Raw genomic sequence first — 23804 nt, 5'->3', positions numbered from 1 at the left:
CGTGATCCGACAAATATTTTCATTATCTCACATTCTTTGGCACCAGGCGGGGACCACAGACGCATTGCAAACCGTGCGTCTGCTTTGAATTATGCCCACCCAAGGGTGTCAGAAATAACACGGGCTGACGTCGAACAGACTGCGCAGCCTGTTGTACAACGACACCGTGTTTTATAGCTGCTAGAGACGACAGGCAACCAGGGGCGTTTTCAAAAGACTCAGGGGGGCACGGGGTGGGGGGGGGTGGGGGGGCCTTCATGGAACCAAAACAAAAAAAGCTAGTGGCAGAGGAAGCTTCCAACCACAATGTCATTGAAGCCTGGGCTGTAAAATATAACGCGTTAAGATGATTCATTTGTGGAATTAACACACACACACACTCAGTCGGTGAAAACTATTTTGAAGTTTGATTTACACACATGTAAACACTGAAGCTTACAACCTCAATCCACACATCTTGGATTTTTTTAAATAGTTTTTTCTTGCTTAATAAAAAGGACAGGGTTTTGGGAAACAATTCGTCGGGAAAGGGAGGTCAGCAAAATTGACTATGATCTGAAAAAATTAAAGTCATAGTTTCGCTGTGGCCGATTCTGACGGAAAATATTTTAAATGTGCAAATAATTTGCACCCCAAAAAAAAGTGTCTGTGCGAAGGCCTTTACACTCAAAATGTTGACCAGTTAATTTGCCTCAGCAACACATTTAAGCGTGTGCAAGTGCAGTCGTTCGATCAAAAAGAAAGAAAGAAAAAAGTTTCTTGCATCCATCCTACAATATCTATTGCTAGCGTTTTCTTTTAGATCGATTTAAAAATGATTCTGAATAACACATCCTCAGAGGTGTAGGAGAAAGCCAAATTGAGTTTTGTTGTGGTATGATTACGTTGATATAAGTAATTGTTATGTATATGTTATATATTAATAATGCTATAATTTGTATGTCATAAATTTAAAAAACTAAATGGTAATTTACCTTCCTGATCCAACAACGTGAATAATTTTTCTGTTATATTTTGGAATTCTGATTAATCCACAGCTAGCTCATAATTAAACAGATTAAAGTTTTTAATCAGTTACAGCCCAAATGCATATGTAGAGAGAGAAAGAGTGTATTGGGAAACATAATACACTGCCAAACAAAATATGCAATATTAATCCTATCCCAGATTGTTATTTGTTCAGTCTTTAAATATTTAAAATTGAGTTTGCATGTGTTTAGAGAGCAGACTTTACACACGCTCTTACTCAATATAAACCAAACAAAGTTGTCTCTCTGATCACATGACAATACATCTCCAAAGATGATTTAGTTACGGCAAGATAGTGAAGAAGTCAAGAAAAAAACATCTGTCTGATAGACTGAAAACAACACAGGATGTCAATCACACCGTCAACAACTACTTATTACAGGCCGCTCTGTCTGGAACCTGTGCCCCAATGCTTACTTGTAATTTTGCCACCTCTCTTCAATCTTAATCTGGCGCCACACATGATGAGCCACATCCGGCCCACAAACATGGGTTAACCCAAGTTTTCCACCTTCATTAATAGAAAATACACTTCCATTCAAAAGTTTGAGGTCACCTATACATTTGTTTTGTTTTCCATTAAAAGTTCCATTAAAAAACACTTTTATTCATCAAAAGAGTTGCAAAATGAATAGAAAATATAGTCCGGACATTGACAAGATTAGAAATATATATATATATATATATATTTTTTTTTAATTCTAAATAATAATTTTGCTTTTGCTTTCATCAAAGAACCAGCAAAACTGTTTTCAGCTGTGCTAACATCATTGCACAAGTGTTTTCTAATCATCCAATAGCCTTCTAACGCGATTAGCAAACACAATGTACCATTAGAACACTAGAAATGGGCCTCTATACACCGATGTATATATTCCATTAAAAACCAGACGTTTGCAGCTAGAATAGTCGTTTACCACATTAACAATGTAAAGAGTGTATTTATGATTCATTTAATGTTATATTCATAAAAAGTGCTTTTCCTTAAAAAATAAGGACATTTTCAAACCTTCGAATGGTAGTGTAAATACATAATTTAATTAAATTGAAGTAATAAAACACAGCCAGACTTTTATTTTGAAATAGTCACAGGAAAGGAAATGTATCACTGAGGTTACATGTCAGTTTTAATTATTAATTTAAAATTTTTTTTACTTTCAAAATGTTTTAAAACGCTGTTTTTTATAAGTTTAGACAATACTAAATTGCTACTTTTTTCTTTTTCATATTTTATTTATATGAAAAAAATTGCCTAGACGTCTTCCTGGAGCCAGACCTGAGCCGTTTCACCGGAGCTAAACAAAGAGGGAAGTACGGAGGAGAGACTGCTCTCGCTCCACTTCATCACTCTCTGGTCGCGTCTCTCTGTTCGACAGTGAACAACATGGTGGTGTTGAAAGGAATCCCGTCCGTGTTGTCACCTGAGCTGCTGTATACTCTCGCTAAAATGGGCCACGGGGATGAGCTGGGTACAGTGTTTGTTTGTCAACGCAATATGTGATCTTTCTTGTACACAGTGGAAGCCTGTGAACGTGTGTGCAGTCACTGTATATATATGATTATTGGCTAACGCTAAGGCAACACCTGAGCAAAGAGTGATTCACTGAGCCAGGATACCTCTCTCTTCTTTCTCTCTTTCAGTTCTCGCTGATGCAAATTTCCCAACGTCCTCCATTTGTGCCTGTGGCCCACAAGAGATCAGAGCTGATGGTATGAACGTGGTATCTACCTGTACATATATAAGTCTATGTCAGTTTAGTTTTTAAAGTTAAAGGGATAGTTCAGGTTTTTAAGGGTGCATATACAGAGATACACTCTCTACTTACAATTCAGAACACATCGTGCCACAAGTAAGTTTGTGTGCTTTTCTGACTACACTTAAGTACAACTGTTCAACTGCTTATGAATGCCAATATTTAATCAGTCAACCACACTGCAGCCCCCTCAATGCATTCAGGCATGGAGCCAAGTTGACTTAAGTGACTTTTGTGGTACGGTTGTTAGTTCTAGTATTTCAGGAACTGCTCATCTGCTGCACGACTTTTTATGCACGACTATGTTTAGGGTTTACAGAAAAATCTAAAAAAAAAACGTCACACGTCTCTGAACACATTAGTTGTCACTGATCGCCACAGTTAGGAGTCCTTTGTGTGTTAAAATATGAGTTTTATGAATTTATTTGTTCACCTAAAATAATATCTCCCGTGTCTCTGAGATGTTCAGCCAGGACACACAAAGAAAAACAAGATTTTAGCATAAAATCCAGGGCTGCTCAATTCTAAGATATCTTAAGAATAGAAAAAAAATTTTTTATCAACCGTAAAAATGTACCCGGAAGTCATAAAAACAGAGGCCTCAAGTGCTTTTTGGTTGAGGGAATTTTAATTTCAGTGGATGTTCTAACGGTCTCATCTTAATGCAGGCTTGGATATACCACAACTTTTGGAAGCCATTTTGAAGCTGCTGCCCCTGGACACCTACGTCCCCTCTCCGGTACAAAACCCATAATAAGCTAAAAGTGAAGTGATGTCATCCTGCTAAATTGTCTTTCTTAAAAATAAATCTTTGAACAGGCTGCTGTGATGGACCTGGTGGACACGGACAAACAAAGAAATTTACCTGTCCCCGTGTGGGACGTCTACACCAATTACTTGTCCCAGGCTGGGTCTCAGGTAAAACAGCGTGTCCACCAGAGTATTTAATAAACAACTCAGAAGGGACTACAAAAACATGACTGCGTTTTGTTTTATTCAGGCTCCTCTGGAGAAGGTGGAAAGATTCACGTTCTATGAAAGAGCCAAGAAAGCGTTTGCTGTCGTAGCCACAGGGTGTGTATGTCCTCTGCCCTTCACTTAAATATTATAGCCGAGGGTTTCGGACACTGAAAAGAAAACAAGGGCCTTTCTGCATGGAGTTTGCATATGTTCTCCCCGTGTTTGTGCGTGGGTTTTTCTTCGGGTTCTCTACGACTTCCTCCCACACTCCAAAAACATGCAATATTGTTATTAGACACTCTAAATTGTCCTCCATAGATGTGAGAGTGGATGGTTGTTAGTCTCTGTGATGGACTGGCGATCCTGACCAGGGTGTACCACACCTCTCGTCCTATGTCAGCTGACCCTCATGTGGAGGATAAAGTGGTAGAAGATGGATGTTTAAAGTTCAGGAAAGTGTTGAGAAACCTTTCTTAAGAGCTTTTAGTTAGTCGTAAAATGTGTTATCAGTCCGTACATTTTTGGGCGCAGTTCTTGTACTACTAGACTTGTCCGAATCGATTTATTAAATGAAATGTGTCCACCTTTTGCGAGTCTTACTACTGTCCACAAACTTATATTCTGTTATTTAAGCTGAACGTCAGCTTCTTTTGTAATTCCTGGGTTTAAGTTGGAGGGTGGAAACTGTGGCACATGCATGCGTGTGAACTTTGAAGATATTATAGTAGCTCGTCTCGCAATCACATTATCTGGGTGTGTTAGTCCTGCTTAGATAAACTAGAATTTGTACAATTTCATGCGTTTTAAAGTCTGAGTTCAGTCAAACTGACAGTTTTCTTCTAATGCCATAACTAGTTATCAAGTTGAAAGGGTAGGAACATGTCTTTGCATGTGCAGCTGATTAATTGTAATCTTTTCTCTGCCTCTGTCTCCACAGGGAAAAGGCTCTTTATGGTAATCTGATACTGAAGAAGGGGGTCATTCCTGCTGAGCTGCTGTGGTGATACACCAGCTCTCAAAGCAATAACGACGACTCAAAAACTGAAGGCTGTAACGTCTCAATATTCAACATAAGGTGTCAAATCAAACTAATCATTCCAGGTGTTCAGAGAGTAATTACACTAATAACCTAAATTATGATGTGATTCACTTCCATTAAACATATATTTTTGTAAATAAAGTCTTTGTTTCTGAAAATTCAATAAATGAAGCACACAATTTGTGATGATTAAAGCACCACAATGATGCTTTCCATAAAAACAGTGAGCTAAGCTACTAGTTATTCTGTAATTAATTATAGTAACCCCAATACCATTATGTTAGAGTAAAATATCTTATTCTATAAGGTGATAGAGAATAAAGGTTGTAGGAAAACTGCTGGGGAAGTGGAAAACTTTTCTCAAGGTGTTTTATGTCACTTGTCTTGCTTTTGAATCAGCACCATGGCTGCCTGTTATCTGGGATACTAACTGATAATCAAGTGGAAGTGGTAGTTTAAGTTTTCCAATATGCCTTTCAAAGTGCAGCTCATAAACTTTAACATCTCCCTCTGCAGGGACAAAAGCTCTTCTTGGTAATTTGATCCTGAAAAAGCGATTCATTCTCTCGGAGGATTAATGACGCGGTGACTGTTTCAGGCACAACTTTAATGTCTCAAATGAAAATAAAAAGCAGATTTGCTCTCAACACAAGAACTCAAATCAATATTAATCATCCCCCAAATCAATTTCCAGTTTACTTGAGACTGCTATGATTTCACATTGTTTAAAATTACATCTGTGCTGTACATGAATGAATGGAACACTCAACATCTTGGAATTGAAGTACCTATACCACATAAAGTGAATGATCTTTGTCTGATTTGACATAAAGGATGACCCCTGCATCAGTGGTGGTAGATGTAATCCCGATCTTCCTCTGGTTTGCTGTACTCCCTATGAGAAGGCAAATCAGCAGCAGCTTCATCAACATGTTGGTAAGAAACAGGCTGCAGTGGCTCTCTGTGGTACAGGTCGTCCATGTCCTCCTCTGGCAGAAGGTGAACTCTGACCTCAGCTTCATCCTGGACCTCAGGTTGCAACAGCTCCATCTGCACAGGTGCGGGCTGGTTGTCATGATGATACAGGTCATCGTCATCCTGCTCTGGTTCAGAGTATCCCGCGGGGAAAGGTTCAGCAGCGGCGTATTCGACTGCTACCGGGGCCAGATGTTCGCCCTGCTCCTTCACTGCTCTGTGGTAGACATCATCCCAGTCCTGCTCAGGTTCATTTGGGGTCAATTCACTGAAATCGGGGTGGTTGACGTCATCCTTGTCCTCCTCTGGTTGCTCCTCGTATTTCACGACAGCGTCGTCCTGCACAGGCTCTTCTTGGAAGTCAAAATTCTGGTCTTTGAGAAGATGAGCCATCGAAGGATGGTGCAGTCCGTCCAAATCTGCTTCGGCTTCCTGGTACAGTGTGTCCACTCCTTCCATTTTGCTCCAAATCATCATTTCAGGGTCAATGTCATAGTCGGTCGCATCCATGTCCTCTGGAGGTTCAACCTCAACTCCCCGAGGGATTTGTCCTTCGTCGTTTGACCTAAAACAAATATCAAGCAAAGTCAGTCGACTTTTCCTGCAACGAACGAGAGTGTTCAAGGACTAAAGGAAATCGCTACTTACATCACAGTATCCTGCAATCCTGCATCTGAAGACTGAGAAAAGACAAAGGTTACGCAACTGCTCCTCAAATACAATCCAGTGACCATACAAACACTTTACCATTTTAAACTCATTAGGAAGAGTTAAGTATGTGATAGGAATAGGTTCATCTGTACATACCCAGGGTTTAAGTGGCTTTGCTGTGACACCAAAGATCAAGGAAACACAGACAAGAAGGCAGATCCTGTGAATTAATGTCCACATTTCAGAGCCAATACAAAACTGATCACTGTATTAGTGAAAAGACAATAATCCATACAACACCAGACAAAAAACAGAGGTGAAAGTGTGATGATTTCCTTACCTGAGCATGGTGTCCTCTTTTTGCTCCTCGCAGTTCAACGTTTTATGTCCGAATACAAAGACACACGGTGCACCTGAAGCAAAAGGACCAAAGGTCCACCTATAAACCAGATACACAATCCTGACCTTTGTATCCTCGGAACACAGCAACACCTGCTGTCATTATGTTGCCCTTATCTCATTTGTGATGTGGTCACACGATTCTAAACTGACATTTGCATATTTCTTATATGCTGTCAATAGTATATTCAGAAAAGTGGCAAGTAACAATGCATCTGTTACATTCTAAGAATAATCTTAGGTGTCCAGGAGGGCTAAAACAATCGATTACTAAATTAATCAACTGTTTTGATAATCGATTTGAACCTTTTTTCATGATTAAAACAAGAATTCTGATCGTTTTAGCTTCTTAAATGTGAATATTTTCTTCGTTTCTTTGCTCCACATAACAAAGGAATCATGAAAAACGGAATAATTTTGGTTTGTGGACAAAACAAGACATTCGAGAACATTGTTATTTCCAGGTTTGACAAACACTGATCAATGTTTTTTTAATATTTATGGACCAAATGATTAATCAAGATAATAATCGACAGATTAATCAATTACAAAAATAGTCATTAGTTGCAGCTCTCATGTCCAGCCACTGTGGAATCTGCCAACATGCTCAAAACTCACACCCTCAGATTCACAATTTTTAAAAAAAATAAGAGCTCACTTGGGGGCCGTCCACACGGAGATGGTGTTTTAGGGGACATTGAAATGGTATTTTTTTGGAAACGCCGGCCTCATGTTTCCATGTAGACGGCGAATACGCTACTTTAGGAAAACGATGACGTCATATTCCCAGCTCTCTCTTGCGCTTTCATTAAATATCTTGTGTTTGGACATTGTTGGACAGCGTTATCGACCACGGTCAATGAAAAGGAACTAAAGTCAGCCTGAAAAGACACTAGATAACACGTCCGTCCTGTCTTTAGAGATTTCACACGAGGTGAAAAAAAAAATTGTACAATAAAGAGAAGAGAAAACAAATCCTATTTTTTACTTGAATTAAATGATTAATAATTAATAATAATTAAATTATTAATTAAATTACTTTTTTTCTCTTATGCAACCAAGAAAGAAGAAGGTTGAGATACACAGCGGCTATAAACTAATGATTAATCGAACAAAACATCTCATAAAGTTTAAAATGGTGTCTTACAGCAACACAGACGCATCACACACCTCCTCGTCCTGTACCAGGGACGGCTCCACTGCGTCTGCTTGCTTATCTGCCCTCTGTATCAAATCCATATGTCCAATTCCAACGTTGGCCCAATCCAGGTCACCGGGTGAATGCCAGGCATGTTCACGCTCTGTGAAATATTGACCAGCAAACAAAAACGGTTTGGATGAACACATGAAAAAGGGATAGATGAAATTGACGTGACTGAAAGCAGCCCAGATCTATACCCAAAAATGTGCTCTTAGGTGTTTTTATGGATTAAATTAGAAATTGATGTTGTATACTTTATACTTTCTATACTTTTCCTGTTTTATAAAGTTCAACTACCTACTCCTGAAGATCTGTTGATAATTATTACACATACATATACACCCGAACATCAGGGCCGTTTCTGTCATTATGATTAAAAAAGAGCAAACAAGTCCATCCATCCATCATCTACTGCTTTATCCTCCACCGGAGGGTCGCGGGGGGTGCTGTGCCTATCTCAGCTGACATAGGGCGATAGGCGGGGTACACCCTGGACAGCTCACCAGGAGCAAACAAGTGTTTGATGATAAATGGCTTGAGTGAATGAAAAGTTTTTGTATTATCATTTATATTCTCAGAAAAATGGCCCTAAATTCTGCATATTCTGTCATATGTAAACATGAGCACAACTATAATCCAGGTGCAATATTTAGCATATGTACAGATATGAGAGTGATTGTTATGTGTGCATGGGTATAATAACCATAATAATAATATAATAGCTTTGTTAACATTACAGTACCCACACAAACATCCAAGTCAGTAACCTGCCACTTGCAGAACATAACTGAACCAGGCCCAACAGGACATTATATGGAACAGACAACAGTGATTTTTTATACTGATCTAACTTTATAAAGCAAAAAAAAACGTTACTGCCAGGTTAATAACGGTGACAAAATTGGCTGGTGAGTCACGAGAGAAAAGCCCAGTCTTCCAGACACCACAATCCCATCCTGCAGCTCCAAGCCTTGGAAGTGAGCTTTGATGGATAAAGTGTGATTCTACCATTCCACCCACTGTGTCTTGCTCACATCATGTGGACTCCACTATGGTGATGAGGTGTCAAAGCAGTCAGACAACTGAAGGGAATAAGAAATAATATCCAGCTCTTTGTTCACTAATGTACCCTCTGTAAAACATTAGTGACACATAAATCACATTAGATACCAAGTGGTAGATATGTTTTTTTTTTTTTCTAAACATGTATTTTTACAGCTCTGATGTGTTCACAAATTAAAAAAAACAACAACCATGTGCTGTGTTATTTTAACGTATCTCATTAGGATGATGTATGGGCTATTCATGTTCAATCTGGTGGTGAAGACGTTTATGTAGTGTAATTATGCCATTACCCTGGAAGCAAAACAAGCATAAAACATAATGTTAAACGATGACTTTCTCGTCTGTCAAACAGGCTCCAGGTAATGTGAGGATAATTGAATCTTTTCATGTGGTGCGATGCACCGATTGTGCTCCAGAAGTCATCAGAAGATTGGTTTGATCTGGCAAAGGCAACATTATTCTCCCGTCGGTTACACTGTAGGTGCTTGTGCTGGTGAGGGTCGAGAACGATGAGCTCCTTATAAAAATGGCAATAAAAGAGCACAAACAAAAGGGAGGTGTCAGCAAGTGATGATCGAATGAACACACACACACACACCTTATTGCACAAACTTCAGAGGGGGAGCCAAGAATAAATTGCCTGTCTGTAATTATTTAAATGTAGCAGCAAGTCATGATTTATGACAGAAAACGTGATCCAAATTTTTGCAGCTTGCAGCAATTTATAGGGGGAAACCACCAAAATGAATATTTGACTAAAGTCCCATTTTCAAAATGAACAATCTTGGATTAATTGTTCTTAATATATCTGTCAAACAGTTGTGTACAAGCATAAATGCATGCGTGCAACAGTTTGCAGGAGCACAGCGCAAAATCAGATACAGTTGATAATCACCAATGCCACTGATGACAGATCTGTTGTCCTGGCTCTGTCCCAAAACCAATAAGAGCTTATAACTGCTTAGGGTGAGAAGAATGCAGCCTTCATGTCCCTGCCTGACTCAAAGTGGCACCTTCATTAAGATTTCACTACGGGTAGGAAAACAAATAGAAGACGCAATATTCAACAGAGGCGACAATCAGTCGGAGACATCAGACTCCACGGTAAACCTCAACAAACACTGTATCGCCGTTTGATCCATGAGTGTTCTATATTTGTAGGAAAACAGATGAGTTAAAACAGTCATCAACACAAAATCCTTATCATCACCATTGTTACTATCAGTAAATCCCCATTAGGGTCGTCCAGGAGCACAGGGCTGCTCTTGAGGGTAACTAAAACTCTATCTTCCATCCCATATCCCACGCTAACAACATTTAGGAAAGCCGTGGTTTTCTAAATTACTGAAATTAACACAATGATCTACAATTAACTTAATTGAGGCTTCACCGACGCTCATTACACACACATTAGAACACCTCATGGTGGAGTTCAGCCGCACAAATTACAGGGCTGAGGGAAGGACCTCCATGAAAGAGCGGAGGTGAAACATAAAATGTTGCGACGACGGTCTGCTCGACGGGGAGCTGTCACACCGAGGAAGAGGCTGCCGAGAGAATTAGAATTAATCCAGCTGCTCACATGCTAAATGTTCCATTAAACGCAAACTCCTGCAGTAACAGGTGGGGTTAAGTCGGAGTGGGGAGTGTTAAATGAGGACAGCGATGAGCCAGTCAGTCTGGTGCCTGGAGCCACCTGACTATCCGGCTCCACAGGTAATATCTGAAACAGTTTCCCTGCAATAATAGCGTTGATGACAGCTGAGGCAGATGAGGGGAGACAGGAGCAGGAGACAGACAGAAAGTGCAACTTTCCCCTTTTTCCTCCTTGTTATGTAAGTGATGACAGAAGACTGGAAATCTCTTTGTCTGTGTCAGAGGAAAGCGCTCGATCCTTTTGTCGAGGGCAGCTATTATGAAGCGCTAATCCGAGTATCTTGTGTGAAAATTGGCCAGCTGTTCGAGCTGACGCAGAGCTATCACAACACTCTGACGACTTCTAACCATGGAGAAGTATGCTCGAAGTGCACTTTATTAGGTACACCTGTTCAACCGCTTGTTTAAGAAGCCAAATGTAAGATCATCCATTTGTTAATAATTTTTTAATGCCAGACTGACCATAAAAAACTAGACCTTCCACAAAACTGCTCTGTTATCTAAAACAGAGCTCAGTTTTGTTGTCTGTTTTCATCACAAAAGTGCAGATAGTGGATAGATGTTGATGCTAGAGCTGCAACTAACGATTTTTTTCGTAATCGATTAATCTGTCGATTATTTTCTCGATTAATCGATGAATCGGTTGGTCCATAAAATGGCAGAAAATGTTAAAAAAAACATTCATCAGTGTTTGTCAAACCTGGAAATTACAATGTTCTTGAATGTCTTGTTTTGTCCACAAACCAAAATGATTCAGTTTTAATTATTTCTTTGTTATGTGGAGCAAAGACTATGAAAATATTCACATTTAAGAAGCTGAAACAATCAGAAATCTTGTTTTAATGATGAAAAAAGCTTCAAACAAATTAATCGATTATCAAAATAGTTGGCGATTAATTAAGTAATCGATTAATTAATCGTTTCAGCTCTAGTTGATGCCAAAACAGTCAGAGACAGGCTAACGGCTGAGCATGTTACCGGCTCCCCACAGATCCAGAGAGACGGTGGAGGTCAAAAGTGCTCACAGCGAGCAGAAGAAGACTGAAAAATGGGAAGGTCTGCAGCAATGTCTGCCCGGACCTCTATGGCCTGCAGATTTTCTGCAGAAAAAATCTAAAGAACATTATGCTCACTCCAGCATCAGTGTCTGACTTCTTCTGACCATCGTTACCAAGGCATTGAGAAGCAAGTGAGTTGTAGTTTGTGTGGAAATTGAGTTTGCTAAGATCAACAAACAAACCACAGCTGCCAGCACATCTCCTTCAGAAGTCCTACAACAGCAAAAAAAAAAGCCAATTGAAGACTTGCATGTTGCTTAAAGCTTGGCTATAAGAGCAAGTTCTCATGCACGATTTTACCCACGATTCACAGTTGCACCAGTCAGTCAAGTCTTTTTCGAAAAACTGCTGATCCACTGGGATTTTCACACACACACAAACATTTCTAGGGTTTACAGACAACGATCCAAAAAGTGACAATGCGCGTTATGTGTGAATGACCAGACTGGTTAAAAATGATAGAAAAGCAACAGTGATCTGTATAACCACTCGTTACAACAAAGATTTGGAGAAGGCCATCTCTGAACAAGACACAAGCAAACCGTGTGCCACTCCTGAAACTTTATGAGGAATCCTATGTACCTAATAAAGTGGCCACTAAGAATGTTACAGACACATATCTCAGCTGGGCACTCACTCTTTCACTGTCTCACACACACAACCACCCTGCCAACGCACACCTCCCTCAATCACAGCCCTCATAACCTCAGTAAACATGTGGGAGCTGTTAGAAAAAGCTTAATAGCTATTTACTGTGTTTTGTTCGCCTCTCATTAAATACATTTTCCGCTTGAGGAGAAGTAATGTTTTGGAAAATTCTGTTTAATGAGACACACAACATGCCAGCACTATGCACATGTGGTCATTTGGTTCATTAATTAGGGGTGTGCCCTCTACAGGGCAAACCGGGAAGATGCAGAGACTTGAGCGCTGCCATGATCAATGCTCAATGGTTTTTACAGATTCAGCTCAGATCTGCTGAGAGCTTGAAAATATGACTCGTCAGCAGAACTGAAAATTAGATTAAGTAATCAACACGTCATGGATCATGTCTTTGATTCGTATGATTGGGGGGGGGGGGGGGGGACATAAAATTGTTACCAGAAAAAAAAATGGTATTAGTCAACTTTGCACACATATTACTCATCAAGTTGTGTTATTGGGTGCTAAATGTTCCACTTTCTTCAGCAGTTGGTTGCTTATAATGACCCAAAAATGAAATAATTGGCACTGAATTGGGCAACCTTTAACAAGCTGCAGCAGAAAGTGAAGCCGTTTATCTCGATTCCCCTGAATACTTTCAGATATCATGGAGAGAGAGTCTCTGGGAAACTGCTTCTGCATTCAGCAAACTATTAATATCAATTCTGTATCTAATCTTTGATACCGTCTGCGTAGTAACTCGGTGTATTATTACTGTTATTGTACCGTTTTAACCACTGCTCAGCTCAGAGTTTGACACTTGTTGGTCTGTTATCCGTTTCATCTGTTGCGTGCCATGTGTTTATGTGCAGATATTATTGTCCTTGTGTTGTTCTGACTTGCCAAGGAAATGCAGATGTGAATTAGCTCGAAGCTAATCTGAGACGGCGCATTAAAATGATTAAAAAAGATTTAACAAATAAATTGTTGCTGTCCTGATCAGGTAACTTTTTTTTTCCTACATCCATTGTAAACACATGCAACATAATGTGGATCACAGCTGCTTTACTTTTGGAGATAACAGGCCTGTTTCAATGTATGACCAAGATATCTTCTTTTCAGCTTTGTTGCCATCTGAGAGTAAACTGATGATTGATGCCAGAAAAGAAAAAAAGGCCTTGAGGGTGGAATACTTCAAACAAGACACAGAGAGAAACAATCTCAGACCCCTAACCTCCTCTGCCTCCCCCAGTCCTCCCCTCCCTCCTGCTGCAGCCACTGAATGCCTCCTCACTGGGGTCCACTTTGGCCCTGGCTGCCAGCTGGAGTAGCCCTAACCTTCGACCTCTGACCCCCAGCGCCACAGAATTCATCACAGATCCGTCAGCTCAATGCCCTCAGCGGGGAGCGCATCCTGCAAGACACAGCGATGACAACAGCGAGGACTGGATACAGGTGTTATCAGTGAGGACAGGTGTTACAGATGTCATCACAGCTGATTCTTCCTCGCGACACACTCGCATCAATGATAGAAACCTGCGCAGAATTTTTTGTTGTCATGCTCCAAAGCGAGTTTGCGTGTCATAGTCTCATCTGTCCTGATGCTCCCGGGTTAAAGAGAGAATCCTGCTGTTTCTTGATGGAAAGCTTTCTGCTACAGAGAGATCCAGTTACAGGACTGCCGCACTTTCATCCTTATTAAAGAAACATGTGCCCGCTCTGTGCAGTTATGTCAGCAGATGAAACTTTTTAATGCACTTTCCTTCCCGTTTTTTTTTCCTTCCTCAGTACAGATTGGGAAATTACACAGACATACGTCGCAAAGGAAACTCATCTTTTGAAGTTCATACTCTCATTTATCATAGGAAATAAAAAGCACAGCCTGTAAGAGAGAGATTCATTTAGGACCGTCACTGAATGTGATTTATCCCCCCGCATCTTTGTGCCCATCAATAGTTTCTTTGTTGCATAGTCAAAGGATCATTACAGACTCCCTGGTGACAAACCAATCGGATCCACAAAAGCGATTACTTAATTTGTGGTCCTCATCATTTATCCAAAACTAATTGGTGCATGACTTCTGCAGCTGCTCCCACAAACACGCACAGCAACACAGACTTAAAAAAAACAAAAAGTGATTTTTTTAGCACATTACATATGATGATAAAAACATTCTATATTAGTTTCGCTCTCAACAAGAGAGCAGTCTCATCTTTTCCACTCTCATGAGGAGAGCATCGTCGACTCCCACATGAAACATCTGAAATAAATCATGTGTACCAAGTGCAATTCAATTGTTGAACAGTTAAATTATGAAATGATTAAACTGAACTCAAGTTGATTCAAAGACAAGTTTCCACATTGTGGACAATAAGGTTCAGCCCAACTGCCTCCACGTATACTGAGCCTTTTGGGTTTTTTTTCATAAGTTTAGTGCCTCATCATGACAAACTTAACAAGTTTAAAGGAATCCCGGTACATATAATGCACTGTTCATCACCCATAGATGCTATAAGAACATCATTCATGCCAGATTCGTCCAATGCCACAAAAACTATCTTCGGCAGAGTCACGGGATGCGAGTCAGCCCTTCAAATCAACTCCAAAACAGCAGACTTTCATTTGAGGAGGATGACTGTCTGTCGCCGAGATCTTTGTGAGTTTGTAACCACCGTGCAGCCACGCTGCTGTGTGACCTCGCCTCTCAAACCCTGCTTTGTTCCCACGCTGTGCCCTTGTGCAACGTCTGTCTCCGACCTTTACACAACACAATTACATACCTGCAGAACACGACGACGACAACAGAGTAAAAAAAGAGGTTACCATAAGTGATGTATGATAACTCGCTGCCATGTACTGTGTCTATTTTATGTTAGAGACGCGCTACTCTGTGTTTTGCCAAAGTAAACTAAAAATAGTGGTTCAGTGCCTCTGAAACCCACTATATTTATATAGGCATCCATCGTACATAACATAACAGAATATCTTTCTAGTGATGGAATTACCGTAGATAGTGTGTAGTCAAACGGTTAGTGGACATTTAATCGGTTTGAAGCTTTTCTCCTTATTAAAACAAGATTTCTGATTGTTTTAGCTTCTTAAATGTGAATATTTTCTTCGTTTCTTTGCTCCACGTAACAAAGAAATAATTTAAACTAAATAATTTTGGTTTGTGGACAAAGGAAAACACTTTTTCAACATTTTATGGACCGATCAATTGAGAATAATCGATTACAAAAATGATGGTAAATTGCAGCTCTAGTGGACACGGAAATAGTAAGAGTAGACGCCATAGAAGGCAATTTTTTTTTTTTTACTTGTGCATTTCTCAATATGAGAAGATTGGAAAAGGATTAAATAGTAAATATCTATAAAAAAAAAAAAACACACTTAGAGTTGTGCATATTATTGATATACTGTAAAATTAAAATCATGCTCTGTAAGTGCAACAGAGTGTGATGAAGTGTGATGATTTGGAGAAAGTCAGATCAATGGCCCTTAACAAGGTGGTGAGAGGTGCTCGGCGCAGAGTTCATAGTGACAGACGTGCTGTCTGTACTTGTTCACAGACGCACTCCAGGAACATTAGATATTGCATTTCATGTGAACCAAAGTTACAACAGTAATTTCTGTAGCAGAACATAAACTCTGCTCGGGGTTTTTGGCTTCACGCTGCAGGATACATGCAGGTACCTGATAACTGCGTTTTAACAAGTACTCACACATGTAAGTAATGACAGTTAAATGCTGCTCAAGGAGAGCTAGAAGTTCAAAAGTCAGTGCCCCCTCTTTGCAAATTAAACCAAACGCCATAATGATGCAGAGTGAGCCTGACTTCCAAACAAGCCAATGAAAGTTACTGTTACATTATGGGTTTATATAGACCTATGAACTTAACCCCCGAGGAAAGACGTTTGCCAGAATTGGATTTTTACTAAAGTCAGAAAATAACTCCCAGCTGGCCTGAGTGCAGGAAATGCTTTGTTCCTCTCGAAAACCTCAGCGCAAACAGTACACGGAGCATGGTGCATTCATGAGCATGTCTTTCCTCAAAATGATGTTAAAACCCTCTGTTGTGGATTTCTTTACTTTTAAATGTGCTGCAGCCCCAGAGGGCGAAGAGAGCCATGAGAGCGACGATCCACCACTTGACCTTTGAAAAGTGGTCGACTAACTTCAGAGGAGGAAAAAGACAATTCCAGGCTTAAAGAAGGTGTGAGGGACACCAGATCAGTGAGCATTGATTCCATAATTACGGTAACAACCGCTGTAAGGTCAGCCACACAGTGGGTTTCAGCGGGTATTTAAAAAGGCCTAATAGACATTTGAGCAGGCTTTGGGCTCATGCTTGTGAAAGCAGTTTAGTGAAGGAGGTCCACAGCCTGGGGCCAGCAATAACAGAGTGGAACTGATTAGGGGAGGAGAGAGGAAGGGAAGGAGAGAGGAAGAAAAGAGTAAAGTGAGACAAAGACTGATAGCATCTTCTTAGCCAACATAATTATATTAGACAGCCAAAGGCTCCATAATCTGTCAGATGATTGTGTGCGATCAGGATCTCATGGGAAATGTTAACCATAGCAAAACACTTATATAATATTTCTGTATTTTATAAGAAAGGTTGGCAAATGCAAAAAAAAGGATATACATGTTGATATAGGTGCATAGAAACAGGAAGAGCAAACAAAACTCAGAAACAAACGCTGCAGATGAGGCAATAATTAACGTTTCAGGATCGCAGTGGAGATAGAAAAAAAAAAAAAAAGTGTTTTAAAACGTTTTGCTTCTTTCCAAATAGTTCTAAAGATGGTCGTAATATTATAGTATTATATATAACGTCATTTAAGCAGCAGTTTGAATTGCCGTAAGGATTTTGATAATCAATTTGAGTGTTTTATTATATTATTAATAACAATGATAATAATAATAATAATAATAATAATAATAATACATACAAGTTTCTCTGATTTCTCAGCTTCTTAAATGTGTTTATTTTTTCTTATTATTATTTCTTTGCTCCATATAACAAAGAAATTATTAAAAGTAAATAAAAATGTTCAGGTTTAGGAAAAAAAATTTTAAACAATTTATGGACCAAACAACTAATCAATCAAAAGAAATAACAGATGATGAAAATCGTCAATTGCATTTACCTATTTCTGAAGCCATTCTGACTATAATTTTTTGTTAGTAGGGTTGCAAAGGAACGGAGAAAACTCTTTGCATGGTTGACATCAAATTCAAGGACTTTCCAGGACTACTTCTGTCAAAAATCAAGGACTAAATGTGCACAGCCTAAGATGGCTGGGCAACTTGTAAGAGCCACTTCACCCATGTCGTCCACTTTTGATTTGGGCAAGCCATTCTTTGTATTTGTTCTCTTGCTTAACGTTTCTCACACACTGTTCTGCATGGAATCTTACGGAAACTGCGAAGAGAGACAGTGGCCAGTGCCTACAATATTATGACTCACGTTTGTTCCAAGTAGGCCTAGTCTGTGTACACCAAGCAAAACAGTAGGTGGCGTCATAACAAACAAATGTTTCCAATTTACACCCTTGGGATACTAATGTTTGACAGTGGGGGAAAAAAAGGCATAATTTACAAACTGAACTAAAACTGTACTACTTGGTGGAAACGAGTCTCATCGTGTCCATCTTTTTATGTATTGGCCATATTTGATGGTAGTGGCTGGAGGTAGGAACGTTGTGAGATGGGGCAAGTACCAGCAGATTACTATGCATGATATCCACCATTCACATTATAGCATTCCCTGAGTCCATGTTATTATGTTCTTTAAAACCTTGTACAAATCCAGTCAAGTGCGTTTGTTCTTGCAATCATGCTTGGTACTGCAAATCATAAGAACCCACTGGAGCTTTGAGATGTGCCCATTTACCAGAACTATTCTCAGTGTATCCTAAAGTGAAACTAAATTAAAAAGGCATTTAAGGTAGACACCAGATGTGGCTACTTTGTGCAACAATAAAATGCAAACGACTTTAGCAGTCAAGAGTATTTGTTTATCATTGTTTTTGCTCAAATACAAGCAGTGTAACTACTCCCCAGGTTTCAAAGTTCAATTTTGTTCTACCATTAACTGGGGCAGTAATCGATCTTGACCTTAAAAAGGGTCTTGAGAGAACTAGGAGTCATTATGTTGACGTCTATGATTATACAGGACCTGCAGATCTGAGTTTTCTGGTTAAGATCAAACTGTAACGCGTCAATGCAATTTGTTTTACAAGAATTCAACATCTTTAGGTTAAAAGAACTAACTTGTCCAACATTGCTGTATCTTGAGTTCATTTTGAGTGTTCAACTAAGTCGACATTGTGACATAAAATAGTCACCATCAGGATAAGTTAACAAAAGTCACTCACCATTCTGGACCAGGTCAGCCCCTCTGCCATCTTGAATTTCTGTCAGCCAGGTTTGTATTCTCGAGCTGCTGCACGCGACCAGCTTTTCCGCGTCTGACGTCACGTCGCGGTCTTTGTTTTTCTTTCTTTTTACTCCTCCAGGAACAGTTCCTCTACTTAAACAGCGCCACATTTTCGCGTGTTTTTTTGTTTTTTTTTCGTATTGCGGCTTGTTTATGTGGTCACACCACGTGACATTGAGGAGGAGGCGGAGGCGGAAGTCGGTCATCAGCTGATTGAAAACACCTGCGAAGATGATCAGGTGTGTTTATGTCACCAATCAATCAAGCAGTATTCAAATATCCCTCCTTTATCTCCATGTTTTCATTCATGTGTATGCCAGTATATATTTTATAAAATACATCACAAATGCCATTATAAAACTACTTTTATTTTAAGCTAAAGATAAAGAAGAGAAAGACACTTGCTACATGCCTTGATTTTGAATATTATTAATATCCAATTGTTGTTATAAATATATTCTAACTTTATCAATAAGAATAATTTTTCTTTTGAACCCGATCATTTCTTTTTGCAATTTCCTGTTCACAAGTTCCCGTTTACACGACAGTAAAAATATATCACAAATAAAATCACAATATACTCATCATGAAGTGACATCCTGAACTTGGGGTTGTGTTCAAATGTTCCAATGTTTTTATGTATAATTTTTACAAATATAATATTTGTGTCACATTAATTCAGATTTTCTACTCTTTCAGTGTCTACAAACATCTTTTCGTAGCGGTATTTGTTGATCTCTTCTTTCGGTTTTGGTTTAATGTCATACGTTTATTCTGACAAATCTCAGGTTGATTGCCAGCGAGACAACAAACCATTGACTCTTCAACATCCAGTAGCATCAGACCTAGACCCATCAAAACATCTGTCCAAGACCCAGACTCCAACGGCAGGACAGCAATCCCGGACCTTCCCTCCCGATCCAAACAACCCATCGTGATACCAGCAGTCCAGATCTTGACTCGGGTAACGCTACGGCATCGTCCAGGTCTTCTTCTCCAGGCTTCACTGCAGAATCAAAACCACGTTGTTCTATGAGCGACAGTTTCTCTCATCGTGATCCAAACCCCCGGCAGGCCCCAGCGCAGACCTTTCTTTGAGACTCTTTTGTATGTCCTTGTCCAGCAACCCATATGGTTCGCTGGCAAAACTGAGCGAAGAGCCTGAGGTGTTCATGTCTTGGGAGGATAACACATACATCTACCACCAGGGGGTGTTTTGAATTTTTTCGTTAAACAGTTTAAAGTCTGGACAAGAATAAAATAAACTTCTTGAACAAAATAAAAACTTCAATGAACGTCGGTGTTCTGTGTTTTAACAACAAATTAAACTCCAGACACGAGTTTAGCTAGCATGCCCTTTTAGCTAACTCATACAATCTGATCAATGCATTTTAAACGTAATAAGCACATACTTTTGTTGGTTCTCAGTTTGTCGTAGACTTGTTCTGTCAGACACACATACCCAGAATCACCTCTGCACCTTAGCTTGACATCATTTTCCACAAAGGGATGCTCACTTTATGATTGCACTATTCGTGTTTTGCAGAATTATAACATATATGTTTGGGTTTAGAGCGTATAAAAGTAAAATAATTTTGTGAATATGAATTCTTGCTTTTCTGTGCGTTGTTTGGCTGTTCGTACAAAAAAGTTTGTCAAACTTACTTTTCTTTTGGGAACATGATGATGAGCTCCTCCTGGTGAATAAATTAAAGCATTGTGCGTGTTTTTTTGACAGTGTTGTTGAGGTGGAGATTGGGGTTCAGTCGCAGATTTTTCCCAATCAAACAGTTGCACTTTCACATAGTGGTGAGGTGGTGGCATGCACAGACCTTAGGAAGAGCAGGGCCACTAGTATATTATTTCCCACATTCTCACCCACCTGTGTATACCTACTATAAAGGGACATCCTTTTTTACTTCGAACTTCATAATGGCACCCGTTTTAAATGGAAGGGCACCCAGGTGCAAGGCCATCTTATAGAGCACTGCGTCACTTTTCTCCACTAGAAAGGCACTCCTTTTTGCTTTAGAGGCCACATAAATTGGGCACTTCACAGCATTTTTGTCCCCCTCTGGGATTAGTATATCACCAAATTGCAGAATCAAATGCTGAACAGACTTCTGGGGCCACAGTTGGACTAAACAACCATTAAAAAAATGCATGGAATCAATATGATTAGCCATGATAGTAAATTGGGGCCCACTCATAATTTAAAGACAACGATTCAGAGATCCAGGATGTCTGGATTGTATTTCTGCATTTGGTTCTGGTTTGACAGGATGTGGAAATGATGCAATTACAACAACAGAACAACCATTGTTTCTTTTCCTTCATTGCTCTCCATTACATTTACACATTTATATACCCATCCACTGAATTAGAAAGTGAAAAGGAGGTGAGAGGGAGCGGAAAAGAGGTGAATTATTTCCTCAGTGCATGGGAAGTGTTCCAGTGGAGAGGTGGGGATGAGAAGACAGAGAGGTGTGGATAGTACCACCCCATTGCCCCAGGACATGCAAAAGCATTTTTGTTTTGTCAGGTTTCAAAGGCACAGCAATTACATCAGAGACGCGGGATGACAGGACGCCCTTGCATGGCAGTGGCAGGGCTTAAAAAATGTTGAGTGGAAAAGAGCCACGCCTTCAAAACGAGGGGGAAATCATCCTCTCTTCTCTCATCACCTCTCCTCGACATGGCTATAAGCAACACTAAAGCAGCACCCCAATAGCTCATCTCCATCTTCTCTGTGTCCAGAGAAGGCGGCCATTGTGTGCCCGGTCCTCTCTACCCAAGTCAGTTTCCTATTGAGACTCTGAAAAGGCCTTTGAGGGGCCCTGTTTTGGCTGTGCAGCTCACCTGCAGAGGGGAGACTATGGGTCTATTCTCAAACCCAGCAGCTGCCAGGGCAGAGAGGCTGGCACCCAGTGGGAGAAAGAATAGTGTCCGCAGAGCCTTTCAATATGAAGCCACTTAGTAACAGAAGGCATGTGCCAAGCCTGCAAAGCCAGAATGAAGAGTCACCCTTTAGAGTTCGGCCTTATCCACACGGAAACAGAGACTTTTCCGATACCATCTTTTTCCTTATATCATCCTTTAAAAAAAGTTTTACGTAAACACTGCATAATTTCAAGAAACATCTCCATCCACATGGAACCCCCCCCAATAAAAAAGATGACTTTAAATGCTGCAGTACATATGCCACGCCTGTATGTGGCGCTGTAATGCTGCTAAATAAATACAGAAATTAGAGGAAATAAGTGTACCTTACCATTGTCCATGTACAATCACAGAATCAGAGACTGAATGAACCATGTCAGGGCGCTAAGGAGAGAAAATAAAAGATATAATGAAGTGAAATGAATTTCCAGTCATTAGGAGAGGAAGAAGACAGTGACAAAGATGGTGACGGCAAAACTCAAGAGAGAGCTGGGACGATGACATCATCCAAAGAAGAGTTTTGGTTGTATGTGAAAATGCAAGGGAGCCATTTTGAGATTTTTGAAATAATGTTTAGTGATCCCAAAATGCCATTTCCATGTACACTACCCTTCAAAAGTTTGGGGTCACCTATACAATATTTTTGTTTTCCATTAAAACTCACACTTTTATTCATCAAAAGAGTTGCAAAATGAATAGAAAATATAGTCAAGTCATTGACAAGATTAGAAATCATGATTTTTATTCAAAATAATAAGTTTTCCCTTCAAACAAAACTGTTTTCAGCTGTGCTAACATCATTGCACAAGGGTTTTCAAGGGTTTTCTAACCCTCCAATAGCCTTCTAACGCGATTAGCAAACACAATGTACCATTAGAACACTGGAGAGAAGTTGCTGGAAATGGGCCTCTATACACCTATGTACATATTCCATTAAAAGCCAGACGCTTGCAGCTAGAATAGTTGTTTACCACATTAACAATGTCCATCCATCCATCCATTACCGCTTTATCCTCCACCGGAGGGTTGCGGGGAGTGCTGTGCCTATCTCAGCTGACATTGGGCGATAGGCGGGGTACACCCTGGACAGTTCACCAGTCCATCGCAGGGCCACATATAGAGACAAACAACCATTCACTCACACTCTCACACCTACAGTCAATTTAGAGTGACCAATTCACCTAATCCCCATATCGCATGTTTTTGGACATTTCTAAGTGACCCCAAACCTTTGAATGGTAGTGGAAATAAAAAAGATTGTTCTAAACTGGTTTCTCGTGGAGCCCTGGATATCAGACAAACACTTAGACCATCTCATATCTTTGTCTGACCTCAAGAGGTGTTCAAGAGGAGAGAGATGAAATAAGGTTCAAGTATTACATCGACAAACATAGATCAACAGGTGGAGTGAAGTACAAGAGTCACATTGGCAGCAAAAAAGCGGCCAATTGTTCACGAGCAAACCACTCAACTCCTTGTCATGTGACAGGCCGAGCTTGGATAGAGGATCTCAGTGGCCACAGGCCTGTGAAGAAACCTTTAACACACAAAGCTTCTTTTCTGTCAGCGGGCTAGCTCCCACACAGGCGCTAATTTACGATGCCCTCACAGCAATTTCCACAGTCAGAGAAGTTCAATTGTGTTTTCCAGCTCATTAAGCATCTGCACAACAAAGCTTTCATCTTCTCCTTCGTCCACTTCATCCCCCCTTTTCTCTCTCTCTCTCTCTCTCTCTCTCCACAACCAATCGTCTTCGCTTTATCCCACTGTCCGCTGGTCATCAAGCATGTAGACTAAAAAAAGAGATGGTAGTCTGGATGAAATGAGCTAACTTTCTTGAAACACATTTCCCTCCCCCTACATTAAATTGTGTTTCCGTCTATGTTGTGTTTTGGTTTGGCCTCAAGTCTCAAGTCCTCTCATGCAGACTAGGGAGAATTTAATGGTTGTTTATTCAGGGGCCTTTGCTTTGCCCTCCCAGCTCTTTCAGAGC

General features: G+C 40.0%; 1 protein-coding gene across 1 annotated transcript; it reads left to right on the top strand.

Moving 5' to 3' along the window:
• Positions 1-2393: 2393 nt before the first annotated feature.
• On the top strand, positions 2394-5042 carry fuom (fucose mutarotase). The gene is made up of 6 exons (XM_083898047.1): positions 2394-2498; positions 2671-2739; positions 3452-3522; positions 3603-3701; positions 3784-3857; positions 4681-5042. The coding sequence occupies exons 1-6, from the start codon at positions 2414-2416 to the stop codon at positions 4745-4747; spliced, it is 465 nt and encodes a 154-aa protein (XP_083754173.1). The 5' UTR covers positions 2394-2413; the 3' UTR covers positions 4748-5042.
• Positions 5043-23804: the final 18762 nt, after the last annotated feature.

The sequence above is a fragment of the Microchirus variegatus genome (genome assembly GCF_963457635.1).
Source record: "Microchirus variegatus genome assembly, chromosome: 11".
In the NCBI taxonomy this organism is placed as follows: Eukaryota; Metazoa; Chordata; class Actinopteri; order Pleuronectiformes; family Soleidae; genus Microchirus; species Microchirus variegatus.
Note: the sequence above shows the minus strand (reverse complement) of the source record. Positions and strands in the feature narration are given on the sequence as shown.

Bases quoted from the DNA above. Each gene is read 5' to 3' on its own strand.
- fuom (XM_083898047.1), top strand. From the start codon at position 2,414: ATGGTGGTGTTGAAAGGAATCCCGTCCGTGTTGTCACCTGAGCTGCTG. The intron at 2,740-3,451 runs GTATGAACGTGG...ATCTTAATGCAG, and splicing joins ACAAGAGATCAGAGCTGATG to GCTTGGATATACCACAACTT. The intron at 3,702-3,783 runs GTAAAACAGCGT...TGTTTTATTCAG, and splicing joins TGTCCCAGGCTGGGTCTCAG to GCTCCTCTGGAGAAGGTGGA.